General features: G+C 41.3%; 1 protein-coding gene across 2 annotated transcripts in view; it reads right to left on the bottom strand.

The window, feature by feature from the left end:
• paxip1 (PAX interacting (with transcription-activation domain) protein 1) overlaps positions 1-23,847 on the bottom strand; it is a 44,672-nt gene that overhangs the window by 7,054 nt on the left and 13,771 nt on the right. For both annotated transcript variants that reach the window (XM_079285198.1, XM_079285199.1), the window contains exons 8-20: positions 22,319-22,431; positions 18,183-19,011; positions 11,270-11,364; positions 11,026-11,121; positions 10,274-10,411; positions 8,216-8,337; positions 7,745-7,929; positions 7,467-7,510; positions 5,019-5,077; positions 4,803-4,905; positions 4,356-4,524; positions 4,169-4,269; positions 3,840-3,974 (exon numbers count right to left, since the gene is read on the bottom strand). In XM_079285198.1, the coding sequence (XP_079141324.1) occupies positions 3,840-3,974; positions 4,169-4,269; positions 4,356-4,524; positions 4,803-4,905; positions 5,019-5,077; positions 7,467-7,510; positions 7,745-7,929; positions 8,216-8,337; positions 10,274-10,411; positions 11,026-11,121; positions 11,270-11,364; positions 18,183-19,011; positions 22,319-22,431 (2,189 nt within the window). The remainder of the gene's footprint in view (positions 1-3,839; positions 3,975-4,168; positions 4,270-4,355; positions 4,525-4,802; positions 4,906-5,018; positions 5,078-7,466; positions 7,511-7,744; positions 7,930-8,215; positions 8,338-10,273; positions 10,412-11,025; positions 11,122-11,269; positions 11,365-18,182; positions 19,012-22,318; positions 22,432-23,847) is intronic.

Below are 23,847 nucleotides of genomic sequence, written 5' to 3'. Positions count from 1 at the left end.
TAAGCTACAGAAACCGTTCAACTATCAAAATGTTCAGCTCCTTCAGCTCGTCTGCTATTTCGACTTTTTCTATTTCTAACCTTTAAACTTTTGAATTATTAAGCTTTTAGCAACTGTTTTTGAATGGGATCTCTATGGAGAATATTTACAAATCCTCTTAAACTTCTTCAACTTTCAAATCCTTCAACTTCCTCATACTTTCAGCTACAGACACCATTTCAACTTTCAAATGTTGAGAAAACCCTCAACTATTGCCAACATGATTCAGCTTTTTGATATCTTTTAAACTTTTTGAACTGCAGCAATTTAACTTTTATGATTTTTCAGCCCTTTTCTGACTTTATAATGGGTGTGTATTGCGCAGCTTAGAGTGCGTGATGTCACCGCTAGAGTGAAGAGCAGCTTGAGATTCTTGTGAAAAAAACATTTGTATTTTGCCACTGTGTCCACAATATTCACTCTTCATGCATAATTTCTGGATGTAGAAGTAGCTAATATTGTCCTTGTCGTAGAAAAATTACTGTGGAATCCCACAGATTTCCACATTTGACACGGAAGCCATTAATTGAGAGGAAAACCAACTTTCTGCTCCATAGAGACCAATGTTAAATTTAGCTTCAAAAACATCTTCCACAGAACACGGTACCCCATTTCTAGATCGCCAGTTAAGCCACATTTTTTACACTACAGACACAATTTTTACAGAATCTGTTCTTCAACTCATTCTTCCCCTCAATTATTAATATCGCAGCAATAGGAGCTACGGTTATGGGAGTTTTGATGATTTGTTTGAGAGGTGTTTCCCTGTTTTATCTCCATGAAATGGCTTCAGGCACACAGGTGTTTGGGATTGAGCCAATTAGTGATGTTGATAAACACAGACTCACAGACACACACGCACATACACTCCTCTCCCTCTCTCTCTCTGTGTGTCTCTCTCAGACAGTCATTCAGGTCTTAGGGATCTTCAGAGGTCTTTCCCCCCTCCCCCACCCCATTTTAAAATAAAAGCCACACACACATGATTTGTTGCAGCTGTTACGTGTTGCATCTCGGCCAATCAGACATGAGTATTCTGATAAGTTTCCTGATTCGAGTGACATTTACACACACCGCGACACAAAAGGGAGAGGTGAGGAAAGACATGGCAGAGCAGGACAACAGTGTTAGCTGTAAAAGATAAAACATCGGACAATCTCCAAATGAGAAAGTTTGCCAGAGATATCAGAGCCTCTCTCTTGCTCTCTCTCTCTCTCTCTCTCTCTCTCTCTCTCTCTCTCTCTCTCTCTCACACAAATTCTTTCTTCTCTCTCTCTCTCACAAATTCTCTCTCTCTCACACAAATTCTTTCTCCTCTCTCTCAATTCCCTGTCTATGTCTCTCTCTCATACAGTCATTCAGGTCTTAGAGACTTTTAGAGGACCCCCCCCCACACACACACACCCCATTTCAAAATAAAAGCCCCAAAGAGTGAATTCTAATTGAAATGCTTGTGATGAAGCCAGGCATTTAATAACCTCTGTTTATGTGTCAGACATTATGATTGTGTCTCCTCTCCCCCACCCAGCACCACCCTTTCAAAATAAAAGCCCCATGGATTAACTGTATTTAAACAAGCTCAAAATTAGGTTTTTTTGTTAAAAAAATGAATGCTCTTACTAATACTGCGACAACTACTACTGCTGCTACTAATACAGTATTACTACTTCGACTATAACTTTTGCTGTTGCTACTATTACTGCTACTACTGCTACCATCAATATTATTACTACCACTACTCCTATTACTACCACTACTACTATTACTTATACGACAACTGCTACTACTACTACTGCTATTCATGCTACTAAAAGTAGTAATACTACTACAGCTATTAGTACGACTGCTACTAGTACTACTACTGCTACATCTTCTACTGCCATTACTATTACTACTACTACTACTACTGTGATATTAAATACTACGACCAATACTACAGCTGTTACTATGACTACTGATACCAAGTCTTCTACTACTTCTTCTAATTACTAATACTTCTACTTCTAATAATACTTCTACTACAACTACAACTTCTACTACGACTACAAATATCACTACTACTAGTACTTATTCAAATGCTACTAATACTTCTACGAATAATACTTATACTAAAACTTATACTACTACTAATATCACCACTGATGAATTTTTTTAAGCCACAGAAACTGTTCAAATATCAAAATGTTCAGCTCTTTCAGGAGAGATGTGATATGACTTTTCATATTTGTAATCTTTAAACTCTTTGAATTATTAAGGTTTTTGCAATTTGTTTTTGAATTGGATATCTATTTTCAGCAATGTTTTTGCCATTCATTTCAGTTTTCAGCATTCCAACACATTTTCAGCAGGAAATGCTTTTTCTAGTATCTATTTCATATTGCTGTGAAAACATCTGGATTCATTGACTTTTCTCACCAAAACTCTATTTTAGAAGATCACATTTGAACACATCATGATAATGCCCAATACTCATTTTCTATTGTTTTTTGCAGCCTGAAGGCAACATATTGTAACTGAGTGGAACCTCCATACATTCACTGGTAGCTGCTTTATAAGCAGGACTGTTCTAGGGAGACTCTGTGATGTCGGCAGAAGAGCATGTCACTGTGATTAATCTGAGCAGCATTCATGACCATGCATCACAATATAATATGTTTACCTGTCTGAATCAGTTAGCTGTTCCAAATGTTGCTATGCTGTGAGCTATTTAGCCAAGCAGGGCTGTTAACGTTAACTAGCCCTCCTTTTGCCGATTTCAACAGACTTAATGTTCACAATGTAGCATCATCGTGATCGGAGACTGAAAGCATTAAAGGCGATCGCCCAACGCATGTTTTTCCAAATTGTTCAAGAGTTTACTTGCCCCGGGCCAGCGCCCTGCTATGTTTTGTGTTGCAGAGATATCTACTGAATTGAGCATGCTAACCAGTTAGCCCTGGCCCATCCTGTCTTGTAATACCACTTGTTCCACGACAGGCGACAGTGAGTCACTGTAATGTATAGTGTGCCCTCAGTCCAACATGAGAGGACGAAGAAGCAGAGCTGTCCAGAGAGCTTGTCAAACACATTGAAGGGTTTCTTTATTTGCCAGGAGACTAACTTCACAGGGAGAAGGGCGGGACAGACTTTCAGTTAGCAGTTAGCTGTAACAATTAGCATTCAGTCAGCACAACTCCCAGTGTTGGGAGTCACAGCAGGCTGCTGGAGCGCTGGGTCTAACCTGTGTAACGGAAGCAACAGAAGGTCTGCTGACCCCTGGGATCAGACCCCCGGTGCTGGCGTTTGCTCTGGCTACATTTCTGTTGTTACAGCTGCTAACTGAGGGTCTGTCTCCCTGAACAACCAGTTGTTCTCCCTGAAAAGTAGTCTCCCGGTGTCGGGGAGGAAAAAACGAAAATACAAGTCGTTTTCACATTTCTGCAACTTTGGTTTTAATCCAATAAACAACTATAAAAGCGCAGACGGACCCGGTTAGTGGCAGAAACACACAGAGAGCTAACGTAAACTACAGGCTACTGCTGTTAGTTAGGAGTTGGCTTTTTATTTTATAACTGATGACTGTAAATTCAGATTGTATTGACACATCTAGAGGTGAAATGCTGAATTACACATTGCCCCTTAAATAACATCACCTTCCATTCATTGGCTGTAAGGACTTTTGATAAATTTGGTATGTTAGGTACCACTAAAACCTTTTCACTGTCATTTTACCAACCTAAATTGTGCTGCATATTAAAAGCATTTGAAAGAAGAATCTGTGTTTTTCAGGACATAAAAGGACAGACTGTGGATGGGTGCACCTTGTTCTGTTTGTGCTCCATGATCTTCCTGTAGGAGGGTTGTTTGGCCAGCAGCTTCCCTCCAGCACTCTCCAGGATGGGCTTCATGGTGCTGAGGCTGGGGCAGATCCCCGGGGTCAGATAGAAGTACTTCCCCTGCATCAGCCATCACATCAAACAGACAAAATACATTCATCAGAACCAATCCAGCTTCACACATTTTCACCACTGTTCGGTCTTTCCAGTACCAGCGAGAACAATCTCAATGAAAAACACATTTTGCCCGAATCACTCTGCCCATCAGGTAAACGCTCCAGGCCAGCTGCTTTCAGAGGGAACTTGTGTCTAACCTTGAAGAGCGGTGCGCTGTGTGCTCTCTTTAGTGACTCCTCCAAACTGAAGCCAAACAACACCTCTGCCTCCGCATCCCTCAGAGTGTAGCTCTGCTCATCTGCAACACACACACACTAGGCTAGCTCACTGCTGTGAGGGACACATGTTTATTCTTTTTATTAGGAAAAAGGGAGACACACATACCCACAAACTTCTGGCTCCTCCAGCTCTCCTCCAGCCACTCTGGGCTGACGATGTGTTTGACCACAGACATGGCAGTGAGGAACTTGATGGTGCGAGTCACCTTACTAGCCAGCAGGTGAGTGACTTTCTGACTGTTGTCTGCTACTTCTCCACCTAAAGCGTGTAACCTCTGCAGGGGAGGAGACGAGGACAGATACCATCAAACACGGAGAAGCTTATGTTGAGAAGAAACAAATTATGTTTACTCATGTTTAGAAACAGGAAGCTCGTGACCTCATTAAAGTGCCTGATGGTGACAAGGTGAGTGTAACAATAGAATCCTGTCTGATGGTTGGTGACTGTCCTGTTAACATTGCTTTGAGAAGTCTGATGCTGATCCAGATAAAAGTGACAAAGAGACACATAATGAAAGGTGTAGTGTTTGAGTGAGTGATGAGCAGACGTTACCTTCGTGTACTGCTGTACTTGTGTGGGCTCAAAGCCTGTAAACATGACTCGGGGAGTAGACTCCGGAGGAAGCTTCTTATTGGGGGACTGGATCTCCTCCAGCCTGCACACACACCATTGTACTTTTAGCCACAAAACCACCATGAGACGGCGATGTGGATCTAACTTGTTGTTTCATAGTGACACATGGCCTGTGCCCAGATCTGCTGTACTGACCTGGCCTTCTTGTTTGCAGGCTGGTCAGTTATCTTCTGCTTCTGGAACAGCTGGAGACTCTAAACACCACACGATCACAACAGGTGAGCCAACACAGCAGCAACACAAGCAGTGCAGCAACTATCATCCACTGTTTGGTTCTGTACTGACAGAACTATAGTGGTGTAACGCAGTGATTTTCAACCGCTGTGCCGTGAGAGATCGTCAGGTGTGCCGCGGGAAAATGTTCAATTCCACTTAATTGGTCCAATAAAATATGATTGATTTGCTGCAAATAATTTGCATTGTTGAGCGTCTGAGCTGCAATACAGTGTCTGGCTAAGTAATAAATACTCTTCCATGCCAGTGGGGGGCAGTAGGTAGCGCAGTAATGACGTGTTAATGTAGGACAGGAGAACTAAATGATGGGAGAGGTTGTGGTGACAAGACGAACATCGATGGAGAAATATTTAAAAGGTAAAATGCAGACTCTGAACTGGGCCTTGGACAACATAACCCAGATGAAAAGCATAGTAAGGATCAACACATTGAGAGACTTGTCATTAAATTGTCAGCATATATCAGAAATGTCAACCTCAAGGCCCGCAGGCCAAGTCCGGCCCTCGGTACAATTATATCCGGCCTGCAAGAATATAAGATAACTGGCCCGCCACACCACAGAGCTCCGGGACCAAAGGTGGCGATGTGAGCTGACCTTTCTGTGCGACATAACTAAGCATCTCACTGCGCTGAACTAAGCTTCAGGGACGTGTGATCACAGACATGTGTGATCACATACATGTGTGATCACAGACATGTGTGATCACAGACATGTATGATCACAGACATGTGTGATGCAGTGAGAGCTTCCCAAGCCAAGCTGCGCCTGTGGGACACTCAGATGCAGACAGGAAACTTGGGTCACTGTCCGTGTTGCCAAACCGTATCTCCACCGCTGTGTTCCTGACTGCGCATGTTGCTGATAAACTGGTGCACTTGGTACAGAGGTCACTTTGCGATTTGCCGAAATTTGCCTGAGAAATTTAAATTTGAACTGCTCAGCAATCCGTTTGCAGTTGACGTGGAAAGAGCACCCGTGCACATCCAAATGGAGCCGATAGACCTCCAGTGTGATGACACTCAAGGAAAAGTGTGACTCTGAGGGCGCTGCACAGTTTCAAAGCTTCATCCCTGGAACGATGCCTTAACTCCACCTACATGCTGCTCAAACGCTCTGCATGTTTGGAAGCACATACATGTACCTGTGTGAGCAGCTTTTCTCCGTGATGAAGAGGAACACAAACCCACACAGGAGTCGTCTCACTGATGCTCTGACGCATGTGAACCGCAGATTAATTACACAGTTTAACGTTAACCATCAGTCTGAAATAAAGTTTACTGACGATCGGTATCCACTAATATTCAGTGAAATGTGAGATCAGGACATCATTTATGCTTTTCTAGTCACCGATCTCTGATTATGTTACATTGTAACCAATCTGTGTTTAAATTGACAGGAGAACAAAGGTTCCATTCGCTTACATCATGATGCGTTCAGGCTCTGCTCAGTGAAAATAAGTTTTGGGTGAAGGTAAATTATAACGTCATGTAGGAAATATAGGTTTAGAGGAAATATAGGTTTAGAACTGCTTTAAGAAATTATAATAGAAGTGTTTAATGATTCATAATTAAGAATTCATAATTAGAAGTGTTTTGGAATTCATAATTATTCATGATTATAAGAGTGCTTTAGAATTTATAGTTAGAAATGTTAATGTTATGTTATGGTAATGTTAGAAATTACCATAGTAGCGCTTCTTATAGGTGGGGAATAATATGATAGCAAGTACTTGGAAGTCCCATTTATGCTTGTAAAACTTGTTAAGTTTTTGCCGAAAGTTGCAAATCCTTATCTTTATTATAGTATGTTAAGAGTAAGGCTTAGGGACAGAGAGATTTCTAGACAGGCAATTGCAGCGGACGCAGAAGGAGCATCACCCGAGCCAGGGGTCCTAGCCAGTCGGAGTTAGCCAATAGGAATTAAGATAGACAGTCTGTGGGGGGGGGATTTCAAACTGGGAACGAGAGGGCTGGGGAAGAATTCAGTCTCTTTGCTCTCCTCTCAAGGTGGGAACAGCTGTGGGTCCCATCTCGGATGTTGGGTGAGATGCTCTCTGCGCAGAGTATATATATACATCTATATATATATATATAGATATCTATATCTATATCTATATCTATATATATATATATATATATATATATATATATATATCTATATATATATATATATATATATATATATATATGAGGTAAATAAAGTCGTAATCATCTATCAGGGGGCCAGGGGGGCCGTTTGCAACAGTACGGGAAACACTGTCTTTACGTTGGTACAGAAACTACTTTAACAACTAAAACAGAATGAGCTGACTGGCATCATCTCATGAAACAGTGAGCGAACAAACTCACCGCCAAAGCTTCAGAGGATACTTTGATTGGCGTTCTCCAAGCAGCTACAGAAAGAAATAGAAGTTAATGCAGGACAGTTTCATACCACGCACGAGCGCACACACAAACACACACACACACACACACACACACACACACACACACACACACACACACACACACACACACACACACACACACACACACACACACACACACACACACACACACACCTTTTCATTGCTCAACATTCAACATAAAATAAGTGTTTTGATGAAGGCAGATGAAAGTGTACATACCCAGCAGGTTCTGGACCAGCTGTGGGTTGGGCACCAGAGGTTCAGGGTGTGTGTAGATAGAGTATCTGCTGTGCTGAATCTGTCGCAGTGCTTCGAAGTTCCCCAGCAGTATATCACACAGCCACTGGGCATTCACACATGGGATCTTCCACTCCTTGGCCTTCTCATATTTAAGCCCACTGGGTCTGAAGAGAGATCAGCAAGAGGACCATATCAGCACTGCAGCTGGTCCTTCACAGGCCAACATGGCTGGGTGGCAGAAAACCGTCAGGGCTGATGGTACAAATACTAATATTTATCACTTATCAATGTAAGGCCTCGCTGAATAAGACTTCCTGTTCTCCGGCACTCCTGTTAGTCAGTACATCACATTGCACGGAGTATCCCAGAGAACTGAATTTGATCACACCCAGGTGTCGATCTTCTGCTACAAGAGCTACAAATATGATCATCCATCCCCCCTAATCTTACTCTTTACAGATGAGGACAGTGTTGCTGCGACACAGATATCCGGTGTATCTGGCACCAGCCAGGTAGGCCATCAACTTCAGGTCGTCCCTGTCAGCATCCACAAAGCCTGTCACCGATATGATCTATGAGCGACAGAGAAAGGGTTCCAGTTCAGAGATGACAAGCACACGTCAGAAACAAGATGAAGACACCGAACACTGTGAGCGAGTGCTGGGCATCTCTGAGGCTGTTGGACAGTAGGGAGGGGGTCTCTAGAGACCTCACCATTCCATTCTGATTCAGAGGGCTACGATGCCATTATAAAACCATTATCGATTCATCTTAATGCATTCAAAGTAGTGCTGGGCAAGTTAACGCGTTATTATCGCGTTAATTCATTAATTAACGCCGACAATTATTTTATCGCGCATTAACGCAGTTTTTTTTTTTTTTTTTTAAGCGACATTCTTAACACAAGAACAGCGAGCGGTGAACAGCTGTTTGTGTGGCGTCTCTTCCTGTTTCCTTCACCTACATTCCCCTGGGTCCTAAGTCCCTCCATGTACAGCTTCTTATCACCCTCTATGTACCAACGTACATTTATAACAAATACCACACATATTACGGTAATCAGCATTGTATGTGTCTGACCAAAATACCAAAAAAAGCTAAATAGAAATTATTCATATAAATTATTGTTTTAGAGTTTTTAAAGTGTTTTTGTTTGTAATATGTATAATAAGCATCATTTAGTATCACTACTGAGAATTTAACAAACATAAAAACATGACGTAGGTAGGTTTGCAGTTTTCAAGATGTATATTTCAGATTGCATCTCTTACACACATGAAGATAAAGTTGTGAACACCGGCTGAATATCTATGATCAGAATCATTATAACTGTGTTATAACTGCTGCTGTGTAAAGGGAATACTGCTGCTAACAACAACCTGATGTGTTTAAAGTGTTTACACCAAATGTTATTGACCTTTTGTTCATAGAGCAGTACTTTAAAATAAAAGTGCACAATACACTACTTTTGAATTCATTGTTGAATTTTGCCATAACAATGCGATTAATCATGATTAAAGATTTGAATCGTTGCCCAGCACTAGTTAAAATGTTTCTGTACATGATTTATTTTTTCTCACTGCGACTATCTGCTATTGTTTCAGAATTTACTTCAATTATCTTGTATTAATTTAATATCAGCAACAAATAGGAAGGTTACATTTCCACGCACTGCAAAGACAACAAACAAGAAAACAGATAACACAGATAACACAGAATTCAGCATGTTCTCAGACATGTGACATAACAAGCTGCTCCTATTCACTAATAATAATATAGAATTATCTTCAAACAAATCCCCTGTTAAAGGCAATGCGCATTCAGCTTTTGTACAAAAACAACACTTTCTGAAATATGTGGTAAACTATAAATACGGTGATCAAGTGCGCAGTTACAATCACACAAGATTCTGTAGCGTGTTACTGCCATCAAACCAGAGGTCCTCGTGACTCCATGGCTTTAGCTTTGGTTCAGTTGTAGAGTCTGTCCGTGTCCGCAAAAATGTCGGGATGAATGTTGTATATCTCGGTTCCAACGTGTGCAACATAGCACGAAAGCTCTGCTTCTCAATGACCGAGTAGGGACGCAAATCTACTTTGTGATTCACTTCGCCCTCTCCGAGTTTGGCGGAAGAAGAAGAAGCAAAATGCTTCCATACGTTAGCTTTTAAGCAGGGGGTGCCGATCAGATGGTATCCACATTAGGCTGCGCAAGCTCAGCCACCCTCACCAAAACAGGGTTACAAACAGGAACCCCGGTGTCACAGAATTGTTACAGGCGATCATGACATTGTGAAGGCATTCCTGGAAATTCAAAGACGGAGGAGACTTCTTGAAATCTCATTCTTTTACCAGGTTAAATAAGATGGGAAGTGGGAGGTCTCCTTTGTATCGAGAGACAAGTAGATTTTCACAGCCGGTGCCTTTATCGAGTTCACCAACAGAGTTCAGGCTGGCAACAAAGATGACTGAGTGAACCGAAGTAGATCTCTGTGGGAGTTGGACTTACGTGTTGAGAGCAGGGTTTGGCTCCAGGGGGGAAGGCGAAAGGTAGATGTAATGTCCGATGAGGAGGGACCATCCTCCTCCTCTTCAGTATAGTGTTGAGCCAGTGGGCTGTTACACAGCGCTTCCCCTCTCTGAGTGCCTGGCAGAGAAAACACCACAAACACCAACAACAATGACAAAGATGGGATGTTTTTGGCAAAATGATTCAAACGTACCAGCTGCGAGTAGAGAATCACCCATTCCCTTCAGATATAAATTCAACTGTCAGATACTCAGTCCCTTCTCCTGTCAGCATGTTTACTTTGTCACCTCTGTATCTTCTCTATCGTCTCCTCCTCTTATGATGCCTGACACACTGGCTCCATGTGAAGCTGCACCCTTTCCCTTTACTCTCGTCTCTGTACATAAACAGCTGCACCTCCAGTCATCAGTCTGTCACGCTTCGAGCACCACCCTCACTGGACTCATCTCTGGAGGGGGAGACTAACCATCTGGTGACCTGCAGCCGACTTAGATCTCAACGCTCTGAAGACAGTGGAGACGGTTGTGGATTATACTATATTTTATACAATTTTAATTGTTGATTTCTTTTTTATATTTATGATTCTTCACTTTTTGCAGAACTGTTTTTCTTTTTAAACTTGGTGCTTACCTCGTTTCTAATTCTGATTTCTGAGAGTTTGCAGTGTTCAAATGTCTTGTAGTGGTGACTACTTGGAGAGCTGTGTATGATCTGATAGCACACATCCTTACCTGTACATACATGTTGCTGACTTGACTCTCACACAGCAGGTGTGTGCAGCGGCTGGTCAGGGTGGGGTCAACAGCACCTCCACACGCCTGGATGACCTGAGGGAGGGGTTTAGGAAACATAACCTGATTCACAACATCTTCTGTCATCATTAATGGAACCACTCATAACATAAGCTACTGGTCGCTCCTCCCAAACAGTTCTACGTGGAGACGACTTCTTTGTGTGACTGAGTGATTGTCTCACCCTCTTCCATGTGGCCAGGAGTTGTTTGTCAGCCATCTGCTCTGGGTAGTCAGCAATAGCAAACACACAGCCGAGCAGGAAGCCGTCCTGTGGAACTGAGAATTAGAAGAGAGAGAAGGTACACAAGTGAATCTGCAGGTTCAATTAAAACCCTCACACCACCTTTTTTATGGACTTGCACTTGGAGCTGACTTTTCAACTAGTTTTACTACCCAACGTAGAGACAATTGTAACACAATCTTCTCATGTTCTTCATATCAAATGGGGGTCTATGGAGAGACTCCACATTAAGGCCATTACACTTAAAGATTCATCTTTTACTCTTAATGTTGGCCCGATGTGAAATGCGCTCTTCAAACCAAATTGAAGAGCCTTTCCAAAGATTTCTCCATGATGGATAAATCTCAAAACATAACCTACCCAGCCGATCGATCGATCGATGACGTCCATGAATGGAGAACGACTTCTTACTGGAACTAAAACACATGGATGTACTGAACAACCGTGAGATTAAACTCTTTGTTAACAAAGAAAGGAGGAAGCACTTTGTCTTTAAATAGTGAACAGCAGCTCTGGTAAGTGAACTGCAGTAGCTTTAACTGCCATAAATATTATTTATGTCATTATTTAATATGCTTATATCTTTATATCTTTATATTATTATTTGTATAACTTGTTTTTATGAAGATGGATTTTCATTTGGTTTTATATGTGATAGGAACTATTGTTATGTCCTATGTTGCGCGGGGGACACATTTAGACGGTGCACAGCAACAAGACGATGCGTGAAGCGGCAGTGGTCTATATACTCCGTGCAAAGTGTTAAAGTTAAGTTTAAGTGGTTCAGTGATCTACTTTGAAGGTTCATGTGTTTTCAAGTGGACTCATTTTCCCTCTCGGTGTTGACAGACGAATAAATTCGTCAGTAACAAGAACTATGGAGTCGTGTGTTTCCTGGAGGGAGTGATAGGAGAGTTACTGCTCTGTTCATTTGTCTATGGTGTCATCTTCATGATATGGGTAATATTGTTCCCTCTGATATGAATAATATGCTCTTGAGTGTGTGGCGGAATGCGTGTTTTAGCTGAATTGATTTTGACTTTATGCATTGTTCGTTAATGCCGCCGCATCCCGTCATGCAGGTATTCATGTGTCTGCACTCATAGTGTATTTGTAGGTGTTGGGCTTCATTTTTCATTGTTCTTCGAATCTTTATTGTTGGAATGCTGTTAAGCGTTCCAGCTATTGTTATCCTGTTTCTTTATTCAACTTCTTCTATTTCTTCCGTGCCCCTCTTCTCCTCCTTCATTTTTTAAGCTACAGAAACCGTTCAACTATTAAAATGTTCAGCTCTTTCACCAAAGGTGTGCTATGACTTTTTATATTTCTAACCTTTAAACTTTTTGAATTATTAAGCTTTTTATTTTTTCAATAGGATCTCTATGGAGAATATTTTCAAATGGCTTCAGGCACACAGGTGTTCGCGATTGAGCCAATTAGTGATGTTGATAAACACACAGACTCACAGACACACGCGCACATACACTCCTCTCCCTCTCTCTCTCTCTGTGTGTCTCTCATACAGTCATTCAGGTCTTAGGGATCTTTAGAGGTGTCTCTCTCTCTCTCACTCACTCACTCATTCTTTCTTCTCTCTCTCTCTCTCTCTCTCTCACTCACTCATTCTTTCTTCTCTCTCTCTCACTCACTCTTTGTTCTCTCTCTCTCTCTCACTCATTCTTTCCTCTCTCTCTCTCTCTCTCTCTCTCACTCATTCTTTCTTCTCTCTCTAACTCATTCTTACTTCTCTCTCTCTCTCACTCATTATTTCCTCTCTCTCTCTCTCTCTCTCTCTCTCTCACTCATTCTTTCCTCTCTCTATCTCTCACTCATTCTTTCTTCTCTCTCTCACTCATTCTGTCTTCTCTCTCTCTCTCACTCATTCTTTCTTCTCTCTCTCTCTCTCGCTCTCACTCATTCTTTCCCCTCTCTCGCTCTCTCTCACTCATTCTTTCCTCTCTCTCTCTCTGTCTCTCTCTCTCTCATTCTTTCTTCTCTCTCTCTCACACAAATTATTTCTTCTCTCTCTCTCTCATGAATTCTTTCTTCTCTCTCTCTCACATAAATTCTTTCTTCTCTCTCTCGCTCTCTCTCACTAATTCTTTCTTCTCTCTCTCTCGCTCTCTCTCACTAATTCTTTCTTCTCTCTCTCTCACTCACTCATTCTTTCTTCTCTCTCTCTCACTCACTCACTCTTTCTTCTCTCTCTCACTAATTCTTTCTTCTCTCTCACTAATTCTTTCTTCTCTCTCTCTCTCACTAATTCTTTCTTCTCTCTCTCTCTCACTCATTATTTCTTCTCGCTCTCCCTCTCTCTCACTAATTCTTTCTTCTCTCTCTCTCTCACTAATTCTTTCTTCTCTCTCTCTCTCTCACTCACTCTTCTCTGTCTCTCTCGCTCTCTCACTCACTCACTCATTCTTTCTTCTCACTCTCTCACTAATTCTTTCTTCTCTCTCTCTCTCACTAATTCTTTCTTCTCTCTCTCTCTCTCTCACTCATTCTTCTCTCTCTCTCTCGCTCTCTCACTCACTCACTCATTCTTTCTTCTCTCTCTCTCTCTCTCCCTCTCATTCTTTCTTCTCTCTCTCTCTTTCGCTCTCTCTCACTCATTCTTTCTTCTCTCTCTCTCTCATTCTTTCTTCTCGCTCTCTCTCTTTCTTCTCTCTCTCTCTTTCTTTCTTCTCTGTGTCTCTCTCTCTCTCATACAGTCTTTCAGGTCTTAGGGATCTTTAGAGGTCTTTCCACCCTCCTCCACACCCCCCCCCCACACACACACATACGCCATTTTTAAATAAAAGCCCCACAGAATGAATCCTAACTGAAATGCTTGTGATGAGCCTGTCATTTAATAACCGGTTTGTGTTTATCGAACATCATGATTCTGTCTCCTCTCCCCTTCTCCCCCACCCCCCATTTCAAAATAAAAGCCCCCAGAGAGTGAATTCTAACTGAACTGCTTGTGATGAGCCTGTCATTTAATAACCTCTGTTTATGTGTGTCAAACATTATGATTATGTCTCCTCTCCCCTCCCTCCCCCACCCAGCCCCACCCTTTCCAAATAAAAGCCCCATGGATTAACTGTATGAAAACATTAAGCTCAAAATTTGGCTTTTTTGTTGAAATAATGAATGCTCTTACAAATACTGCGACAACTACTACTGCTGCTAATATTTCGAGCATTACTACTACTACTGCTGCTACTACTTCTACTACAACTTTTGCTGTTGCTACTATTACTAGTGCTATTACTGCTACCATCAATATTATTACTACCACTACTGCTATTACTACCACTACCACTATTACTTATACTACAACTGCTCTACTACTGCTATTCATGCTACTACCAGTACTAATACTACTACAGCTATTAGAACGACTGCTACTAGTACTACTACTACTGCTACTTCAAATACTGCCATTACTTTTACTACTACTACTACTACTACTGTTATATTAAATACTATGACCACTACTACAGCTATTACGACTACTACTAATACTAGGCTGCTACTTCTTCTAAATACTAATACTTCTTCTAAATACTAATACTTCTACTCCTAATGATACTTCTACTACAACTACGACTTCTACTACTACGCTTACAAATATCACTACTGCTACTACTACTACTTATTCTAATGCTACTAATACTTCTACTCCTAATAATACTTCTACTTCAACTACAACTTCTACTCCTATTACTACAAATGTCACTACTTCTGAAATTTGTTTAAGCTACAGAAATTGTTCAAATATCAAAACGTTCAGCTTTCAGGAGAGGGGTGCTTTGACTTTTCATTTTTGTAATCTTTAAACTTTTTGCAATTTTCTTTTGAATGGGATCTCTATGGAGAAAATCTTCAAATCCTGTTATACTTCTTCAACTTTCAAAGCCTTCTTCTTCCTCATACTTTCAGCTACAGACACCATAGTTAGACATTTCAACTAGAAGGTTTTTCAGCAGTGCAGTTTAAATGCTTTCGGGCTTCAACATTTTTCAGACAGATAGTCTCCCATTTCTTAATTTTCAGCAATCTTTTCACAATTAATTTCAGCTTTCAGCATTCCAACGCATTTTCAGCAGGAAATGCTTTTTCTAGTTCAACTTCTATTTCTTCCGTCCCACCTCTTCTTCTCCTTCATATTTTAAGCTACACAAACCATTCAACTATCAAAATGTTCAGCTCTTTCACCAGAGGGGTGCTATGACTTTTCATATTTCGAACCTTTAAACTTTTTGAATTATTAAGCTTTTTATTTTCAATGGGATCTCTATGGAGAATATTTTCAAATCCTCTTAAACTTCTTCAACTTTCAAATCCTTCAACTTCCTCATACTTTCAGCTACAGACACCATTTCAACTTTCAAATGTTGAGAAAACCCTTAACTATTGCCAAATGATTCAGCTTTTTGATATCTTTTAAACTTTTTGAACTGCAGCAATTTAACGTTTATGATTTTTCAGCCCTTTTCTGACTTTATAATGGGTGTGTATTGGGCAGCTTAGAGTGTGTGATGTCACCGCTAGAGTGAAGAGCAGCTTGAGATTCTTGTGAAAAAAACATTTGTATTTTGCCACTGTGTCCACAATCTTCACTCTTCATGCATCATTTCTGGATGTAGAAGTAGCTAATATTGTCCTTGTCGTAGAAAAATTACTGTGGAATCCCACAGATTTCCACATTTGACACGGAAGCCGTTAACTGAGAGGAAAACCAACTTTCTGCTCCATAGAGACCAATGTTAAATTTTGCTTCAAAAACATCTTCCACAGAACACGGTACCCCATTTCTAGATCCCCAATTAAGCCACATTTTTTTACACTACAGACACAATTTTTACAGGATCTGTTCTCATCCTTCCTCGCACTTATTAATATCGGAGCAATAGGAGCTACGTTTATGGGAGTTTTGAGGATTTGTTTGAGAGGTGTTTCCCTGTTTTATCCCTGTGTTTGCGATTGAGCCAATTAGTGATGTTGACAAACACACAGACTCACAGACACACGAGCACTCCTCTCTCTCTCTCTCTCTCTCTCTCTCTCTCTCTCTCTCTCTCTCTCTCTCTCTCTCTCTCTCTCTCTCTCTCTCATATCCAGTCATTTCAGGTCTTGGAGACTTTTAGAGGACCCCCCCGACAAACACACCCACCCCATTTTAAAATAAAAGCCGCACACACATGATTTGTTGCAGCTGTTACGTGTTGCAGCTCGGCCAATCAGATATGAGTATTCTGATAAGTTTCCTGATTCAAGTGACATTTACACACACCGCGACACAAGAGGGAGAGGGGCGAGGAAAGACATGGCAGAGCAGGACAATAGTCATGTAAGCTGTAAAAGATAAAACATAGTACAATCTCCAAATGAGAAAGTTTGCCAGAGATATCAGAGCCTCTCTCTGCCTCTCACTCACTAATTCTTTCTTCTCTCTCGCTCACTAATTCTTTCTTCTCTCTCTCTCTCACTAATTATTTCCTGTCTCTCGCTCTCATAGTCATTCAGGTCTTAGAGACTTTTAGAGGACCCCCCCCGACACACACACCCCATTTCAAAATAAAAGCCCCAAAGAGTGAATGCTAATTGAAATGCTTGTGATGAAGCCAGGCATTTAATAACCTCTGTTTATGTGTGTCAGACATTATGATTATGTCTCCTCTCCCCCCCCCACCCAGCACGACCCTTTCAAAATAAAAGCCCCATGGATTAACTGTATTTAAACAAGCTCAAAATTAGGCTTTTTTGTTAAAAAAATGAATGCTCTTACTAATACTGCGACAACTACTACTGCTGCTGCTAATATAGTATTACTACTACTGCTACTACTACTTCTACTATAACTTTTGCTGTTGCTACTATTACTACTACTGCTACTACTGCTACCATCAATATGATTACTACCACTACTGCTATTACTAACACTACTACTATTACTTATACGACAACTGCTACTACTGCTATTCATGCTACTAAAAGTAGTCATACTACAGCTATTAGTATGACTGCTACTAGTACTACTACTACTGCTACATCTTCTACTGCCATTACTATTACTACTACTGTGATATTAAATACTACGACCAATACTACAGCTATTACTATGACTGTGACTGATACTACGTCTTCTACTACTTCTTCTAATTACTAATACTTCTACTACTAATAATACTTCTACTACAACTACAACTTCTACCACTACTACAAATATCACTACTACTAGTACTTATTCTAATGCTACTAATACTTCTACTAATAATACTTCTACTACAACTACAACTTCTACCACTACTACAAATATCACTACTACTACTACTAGTACTTATTCTAATGCTACAAATACTTCTACGAATAATACTTCTACTACAACTTATACTACTACAAATATCACCACTGATGAATTTTTTTAAGCCACAGAAACTGTTCAAATATCAAAATGTTCAGCTCTTTCAGGAGAGGGGTGATATGACTTTTCATATTTGTAATCTTTAAACTTTTTGAATTATTAAGCTTTTTGCAATTTGTTTTTGAATTGGATATCTATTTTCAGCAATGTTTTTGCGATTAATTTCAGTTTTCAGCATTCCAACGCATTTTCAGCAGGAAATGCTTTTTCTAGTTTCTACTTTCTTTATTTGATTTGACAGTTGTTGACTACACAGAGACGTTGTTACTACTACTTGGCTTCTTCAATATATTTATGGCACTAAATAGCGCGGGTTAGATATTATTGTAATGTTCCGGACCTTTGCCCGAGGAGATTTTCTCAATCTGGACCTTTTGGAATTTTAATTGAATACCCCTGGTCTAGACCATAATCACCCTCCACTCCAACTGTGGGCGTACTCACTTTCTTGTCCTGGCTCGTGTCCAAAAAGCTGTGAGACGTGAGGAGGCTGCTGGAGCTGAGGCTGCAGTGTTGTCTGCTGCGGATGATGCTGCTGCTGCTGCAGGGCCTGCTGGTTCTGATGCTGCAAAACCTGCTGCTGCTGATTCTGCAGGTGCTGCTGCTGCTGCATCTGCTGCATGTGTTGCTGCTGCTGTAGGAAATGCTGCTGCTGCTGCTGTTGTAGATGCTGTTGGTGCAACTGCTGTTGATTCTGCTGTTGCTGCTGTTGCTGTAACATCTGCATGCGTTGCTGCTGTTGGAACTGCTGGAGCTGTTGTTGCAGTGCCTGTTGCTGCTGCAGCTGCTGTAAACCAGGTCGCAAAAGCTGCTGGGGCCGGAGCTGCTGCTGCTGCTGCTGCTGGGGGAAGGCATGTTGCTGCTGCTGTTGCTGCTGCTGAGAAAACATCTGCTGTTGGTGCATTTGCTGCTGTTGCTGCAGAAATTGTTGTTGCTGTTGGGGCAACTGTGCGAACCCTTGTTGTTGTGCGACCTGCGACTGTTGTTGTTGTTGTTGGTGATGTAGCTGCATCATCTGATGCTGCTGCTGCTGCTGGAGGTGCATCATGGGATGCTGTGGTTGCTGTGGTAACTGTTGATGCTGTTGCTGGGCAACCTGGTGTGACTGTTGCTGTTGCAATAACTGTTGCTGCTGCTCTGTTGTGAGGGGCTGAACAGCCAGTTTGGACTGATTGAACAGAAGAGGGTTGGTACTGTTGGGGGTCGGAGCATGGCTCTGATTGGTCTGCTGCTCCAGTGGCTTTGTCTGATTTACTGTCAGATTCTGGATGATCTGCAACAGAGGACAGATAAAGAAGTGAACACGTAGAGCAGGCACTGATGTACATGATATCAGTGTCCATATTCAGTAATACTTGAATAATGTTAGTCATGAAATGTGGTCCTGCTGTTCCTCAGGTCGTATCCTCAGTGACAGCAGGTAGGGAGAACTCAGTCAGAGCACCAGGGATGCCCCCGTTACCCGGTTCCAAACGGGAACCGATAAGACAGTAGTAAATACCTAGAGGTATTGATAACATACCTGCAAACTCATGAGGGGTGAAAAGGGTGACAAGCCCGAAACCCTGTCAGCAGGGCGGGGGGGGGGGGGGTCCAAGAATTTCATTTTAATGTATTTTTAATGCTTTAAAATGTAGCATGCTGGTGTACTCTGAGAAGAAAATTAAGTGATAAGACATTTACTTTAAAACAAATGTATTATTCAGTTATTAATCACTATTTCCAGCTCTATTATTATTAACCTTTTAGACACAATCCATTGAGACCGAGGTCTCACTTTCAAAAGTTTTGGTCAAATAAAAACAAAGATAGCAAGAGTAGCGAGAACCATCGCCTGTAGAAATAAAGTGATTGGTTTTCATTGATAATATTAATATTAACTTCCACTGTTACTGTAAAGCTGTTAGAATTGTGGCCTATCTTCTATTTGCAATTAATATGCATTCAATCCAGTTCAATTATTTAAATGAAAATGATAATCTGGCTAAAGTAGTTTATAAAGAATAAAATAATAGCTGTGATCTATACACACCTCTGCATTAGCAACCCGCTGAAATGAAGGTACAGGCACCTTAACCCTCATTACTTCAGGGTTCTTGAGAGTAACGTGGGACTGTTGGTACACTGGCTGTGGTCATTACAGTGAACAGTTACAGTGAACGGTGTGATGAGAGGACACGTGAGCCCTTGTTGCTGTAGTTCATCTCCTTGGAGTACTTAAGTAGTTTTTTACTATTTATATGTCTGTTGACTTTTACTTTTACTTCACTACATTTTGCAAAGAAAAGTGATACTTTGACTCCGATACATTTCCCCTGAAACCTTCGTTACTCGCTACAAAATCAAATCTATCTTTAGAAACAAAATGAATCATGAGATCAGCGTCGGGGACTGTGGTGGAACACAGACTGCAAGCAAGCAGGTTTGGTGAATCAGTGGTCCTAGCAGCAAGTTAAATCATTGGTTAGTCACGTTAATGCACAATTGCAAACAAGTGCTCTCAAAGCCGCGGTGTTTTGATTCCCAGTGATGCCCAGGATGCTACATGCTATAGCTTGCGGGCAACTACATGAGCAGAATTCCACTCTACGATGACTGATTTCATGACGGAAGCAGAAATGGAAGCACCTGCTACTCCCCAAACAAACGACGGTGGTGACGAAGACCAACACCAGTGGATCGCTAGCGAGTTAGTGAGCTGAGGAAGTATTGACAGTTGTGAGATTTTGTTGATTCGAGTCATCTTAGCTATAATCATTGCAGCACTAGTTGGCTAACGTAGCTAACTTAACGTTAGTTAACTTAATGTTAGCTAGCCACCACACCATAGGATTGACAGGAGCCGCGAGAGCGCAGCGTTAGCATTAGCGTTAGGGAAATTTAGGGCTATATAAATAGGGCTATTTAGCATCGCAGGACTAGTCTTCAGCCCAAGAAGAGCGAGACTGAATTCTCGCAATTTTGAAAACAAACTTCTTTTGAACAGGACATTTTTCAGTTTCAAGTAATGACTGGGTTGCTGCTTTAGTATTGATCATGTTTTGATATTTGAGTCATGTTGTGGATGATCAGATGGAGTTATGATGGCAGCAGTCACCCAATTGCAGATTCAGCTTGAGCAAAACCTTTGCCGATTGTGTTCAAATCAGGCCCATAGGAGTTTACAAGGCAGGTGTCCTTTCTCTAAACACTGACCTGATGCATCAAGTGGATATGTTTTGCTGAACATAATATTATGCATTTGTCCTCTACATCCTCTAGTCTAATGAGCATACTTATAAATGCACTGTTACAACTCCTTCATAGTGTCATATTGCTTTTTGGAGAATTATGATGATAAGTTCATAGTATATGCAAAAGTATACTTATGTACAATATATTATGTTGAACATTGTTGCTCCTGGATGGATCACAGCCAACCCAATTATGTTCAACACAGCTCCATGTCCTTGGTCATGGTGCCACAGCACTTAAAGGAATAAACTTCATAATTCTCAAAATTCTGACCCTTCACTTTTTTATTAACAGCATTTACTTGTACTTTTACTTTCAATACTTAAGTACATTTAATATCAGAAAATTACTTTTGATACTTAAGTAAAATAAATATCAGATACTTTTACTCAAGTAGTATTCTAATAGGTGACTTTTACTGGAGTCATTTTCCAGTAAGGTATCTTTACTTTTACTCAAGTATGGCTTTTCAGTACTTGATACACCACTGGTTATGAGCCTCAAGACGGACCGTCACCAGAAGAACACACGAGTTGTGTTAAAGGAGAGGACGACTAAAGCGACGGCGTTACAACGAGCAGCAGCTGCTGCTCTCATTGGAGACTACTGGACATCACTGGGTCACCTTCATCACCTCTGAGTTACAGCATCATAGTGATGAAGAGTAGAGCTGGGTCACCTTCATCACCTCTGAGTTACAGCATCATAGTGATGAAGAGTAGAGCTGGATGACCTTCATCACCTCTGAGTTACAGCATCATAGTGATGAAGAGTAGAGCTGGGTCACCTTCATCACCTCTGAGTTACAGCATCATAGTGATGAAGAGTAGAGCTGCATCACATGCTCTGACTGTGATGAAGACTCAACACACATGTAGATGAACGTGTGAAACATGTTGTTCCTGTTGCACAGCAGTGGAACGTTTCACACACAGTCACACACTGAGCACAGATATAGAAGAGATAGAACTGCTGCTGTGTGAAGAGAACACTGCTGCTGACAACAACCTGATGTGTTTAAAGTGTTTACACACAATGTTATTCACCTTTAGTTCATAGAGCAGCACTTCAAAATAAAAGTGCAGAATACACTACTTTTGAATTCATGATTGAACTTGAGTTCATGACAATAACAATAGTGAGTTATTTAAAGATTTCTGCAGTTGCCGTTGAAGAAAATCTATTTGTTTACGTATGAATAATAAAGCAATGTTGATTCTTTTTTGTCCTCACAAAATGATCCAAAGGAACCGATAAGAGTATGGATAAGATAAGAGTACGAGTACTGTAATCCCTACAGAGCACTGCTGTTCTAAACATGTGGGGAGGAGCATTGGGTTTCTTACATGTGCTACATTGGCAGGTCGATTGGTTGGCGGCATGTCAGAGTTGTTGGTGATGTTGCGGAGGGTTCTAGCAGCCGGGCTCCACCCAGGGATGCCCTCTGGAGCGGATGCACCTACAAATCAGAAAAAGGTGAAACCTTCATCAACAGGATACTGTGTTAGAAAAATGGAACAAAGTTCCGGAGAACAAGGACTGCTGTTGATCCACTTAGCATTCTGGGTGGGTGAGGAAGTGGACAAGTACAAGTACCTAGGAGTTTACCTTGACAACAGACTGAGGCTGGTAATATAAAAGGACGGAACAGACCCTACTTCCCGAGGAAACTCAGGTCCTTTAATGTCTGCAACATGTTCTTGTTGCAGACCTATCCAGCCTATCCAGTTTCGACCTATCCAGCTCTGCCTTGACAAGGACCACTACAGGAGGCCTTTCTTGCCAGCTGCCATCTTCCAGTACAACCAGTCTCATCTGTGTCAGGACAGGGGCTCAGTTTTTGAAGTAGCAGGAGTAGTAGTACTAGTAGCAGTCGTACTAATAGCTGTAGTAGTATTAGTACTGGTTATTAGTACTGGTAGTAGCAGGAATAGCAGTAGTAGCAGTTGTAGTACAAGTAATAGTAGTAGTGGTAGTAATAGCAGTAGTGGTAGTAATAATATTTATGGTAGCAGTAATAGCAGTAGTAGTAATAGTAGCAACAGCAAAAGTTGAAGTAGTAGTAGTAGTAGTAGTAGTAGTAGTAATACTAGAAATATTAGCAGTAGTAGTAGTTGTCGCAGTATTAGTAAGAGCATTCATTATTTCAACAAAAAAGCCTAATTTTGAGCTAAACGTTTAAATACAGTTAATCCATGAGGCTTTTATTTTGAAAGGGTGGGACTGGGTGGGGGAGAGGAGACATAATCATCATGTTTGACACACATAAACAGAGGTTATTAAATTACAGGCTTCATCACAAGCAGTTCAGTTAGAATTCACTCTCTGGGGCTTTTATTTTGAAATGGGGTGTGGGGGAGAAGGGGAGAGGAGACAGAATCATAATGTTAGATAAACACAAACCGGTTATCAAATGACAGGCTCATCACAAGCATTTCAGTTAGGATTCATTCTGTGGGGCATTTATTTTAAAATGGCGTGTGTGTGTGTGGGTGTGTGGGGGTGGAGGTGGGGGGAAAGACCTCTAAAGATTCCTAAGACCTGAATAATAATAATAATAATAATAATAACTTTAATTTATATAGCGCCTTTCAGGGGACCCAAGGCCGCTTTACAAGAGTAACAAAAACAGTATAGACAAACAGTCAGACAAACAAAACAAGTAAACTAGGGGCCGAAAGCCTTGGCGAACAGATGGGACTTGAGGGCCCTTCTGAAGGCGTCCAGAGTGGAGATGTTGCGGATCACCGCAGGGAGAGAGTTCCAGAGGGTGGGGGCTGCCACACTGAAAGCTCTGTCCCCGAAGGTTCGCAGTTTGGTGCGGGCGGTGGTAAGCAGGCCAGAGTCTGAAGACCGCAGGTTCCGGGGAGGGGCA

This window comes from Melanostigma gelatinosum (assembly GCF_949748355.1).
Source record: "Melanostigma gelatinosum genome assembly, chromosome: 15".
Classification (NCBI taxonomy): Eukaryota; Metazoa; Chordata; class Actinopteri; order Perciformes; family Zoarcidae; genus Melanostigma; species Melanostigma gelatinosum.
This window is presented reverse-complemented; position numbering and strand designations above follow the sequence as displayed.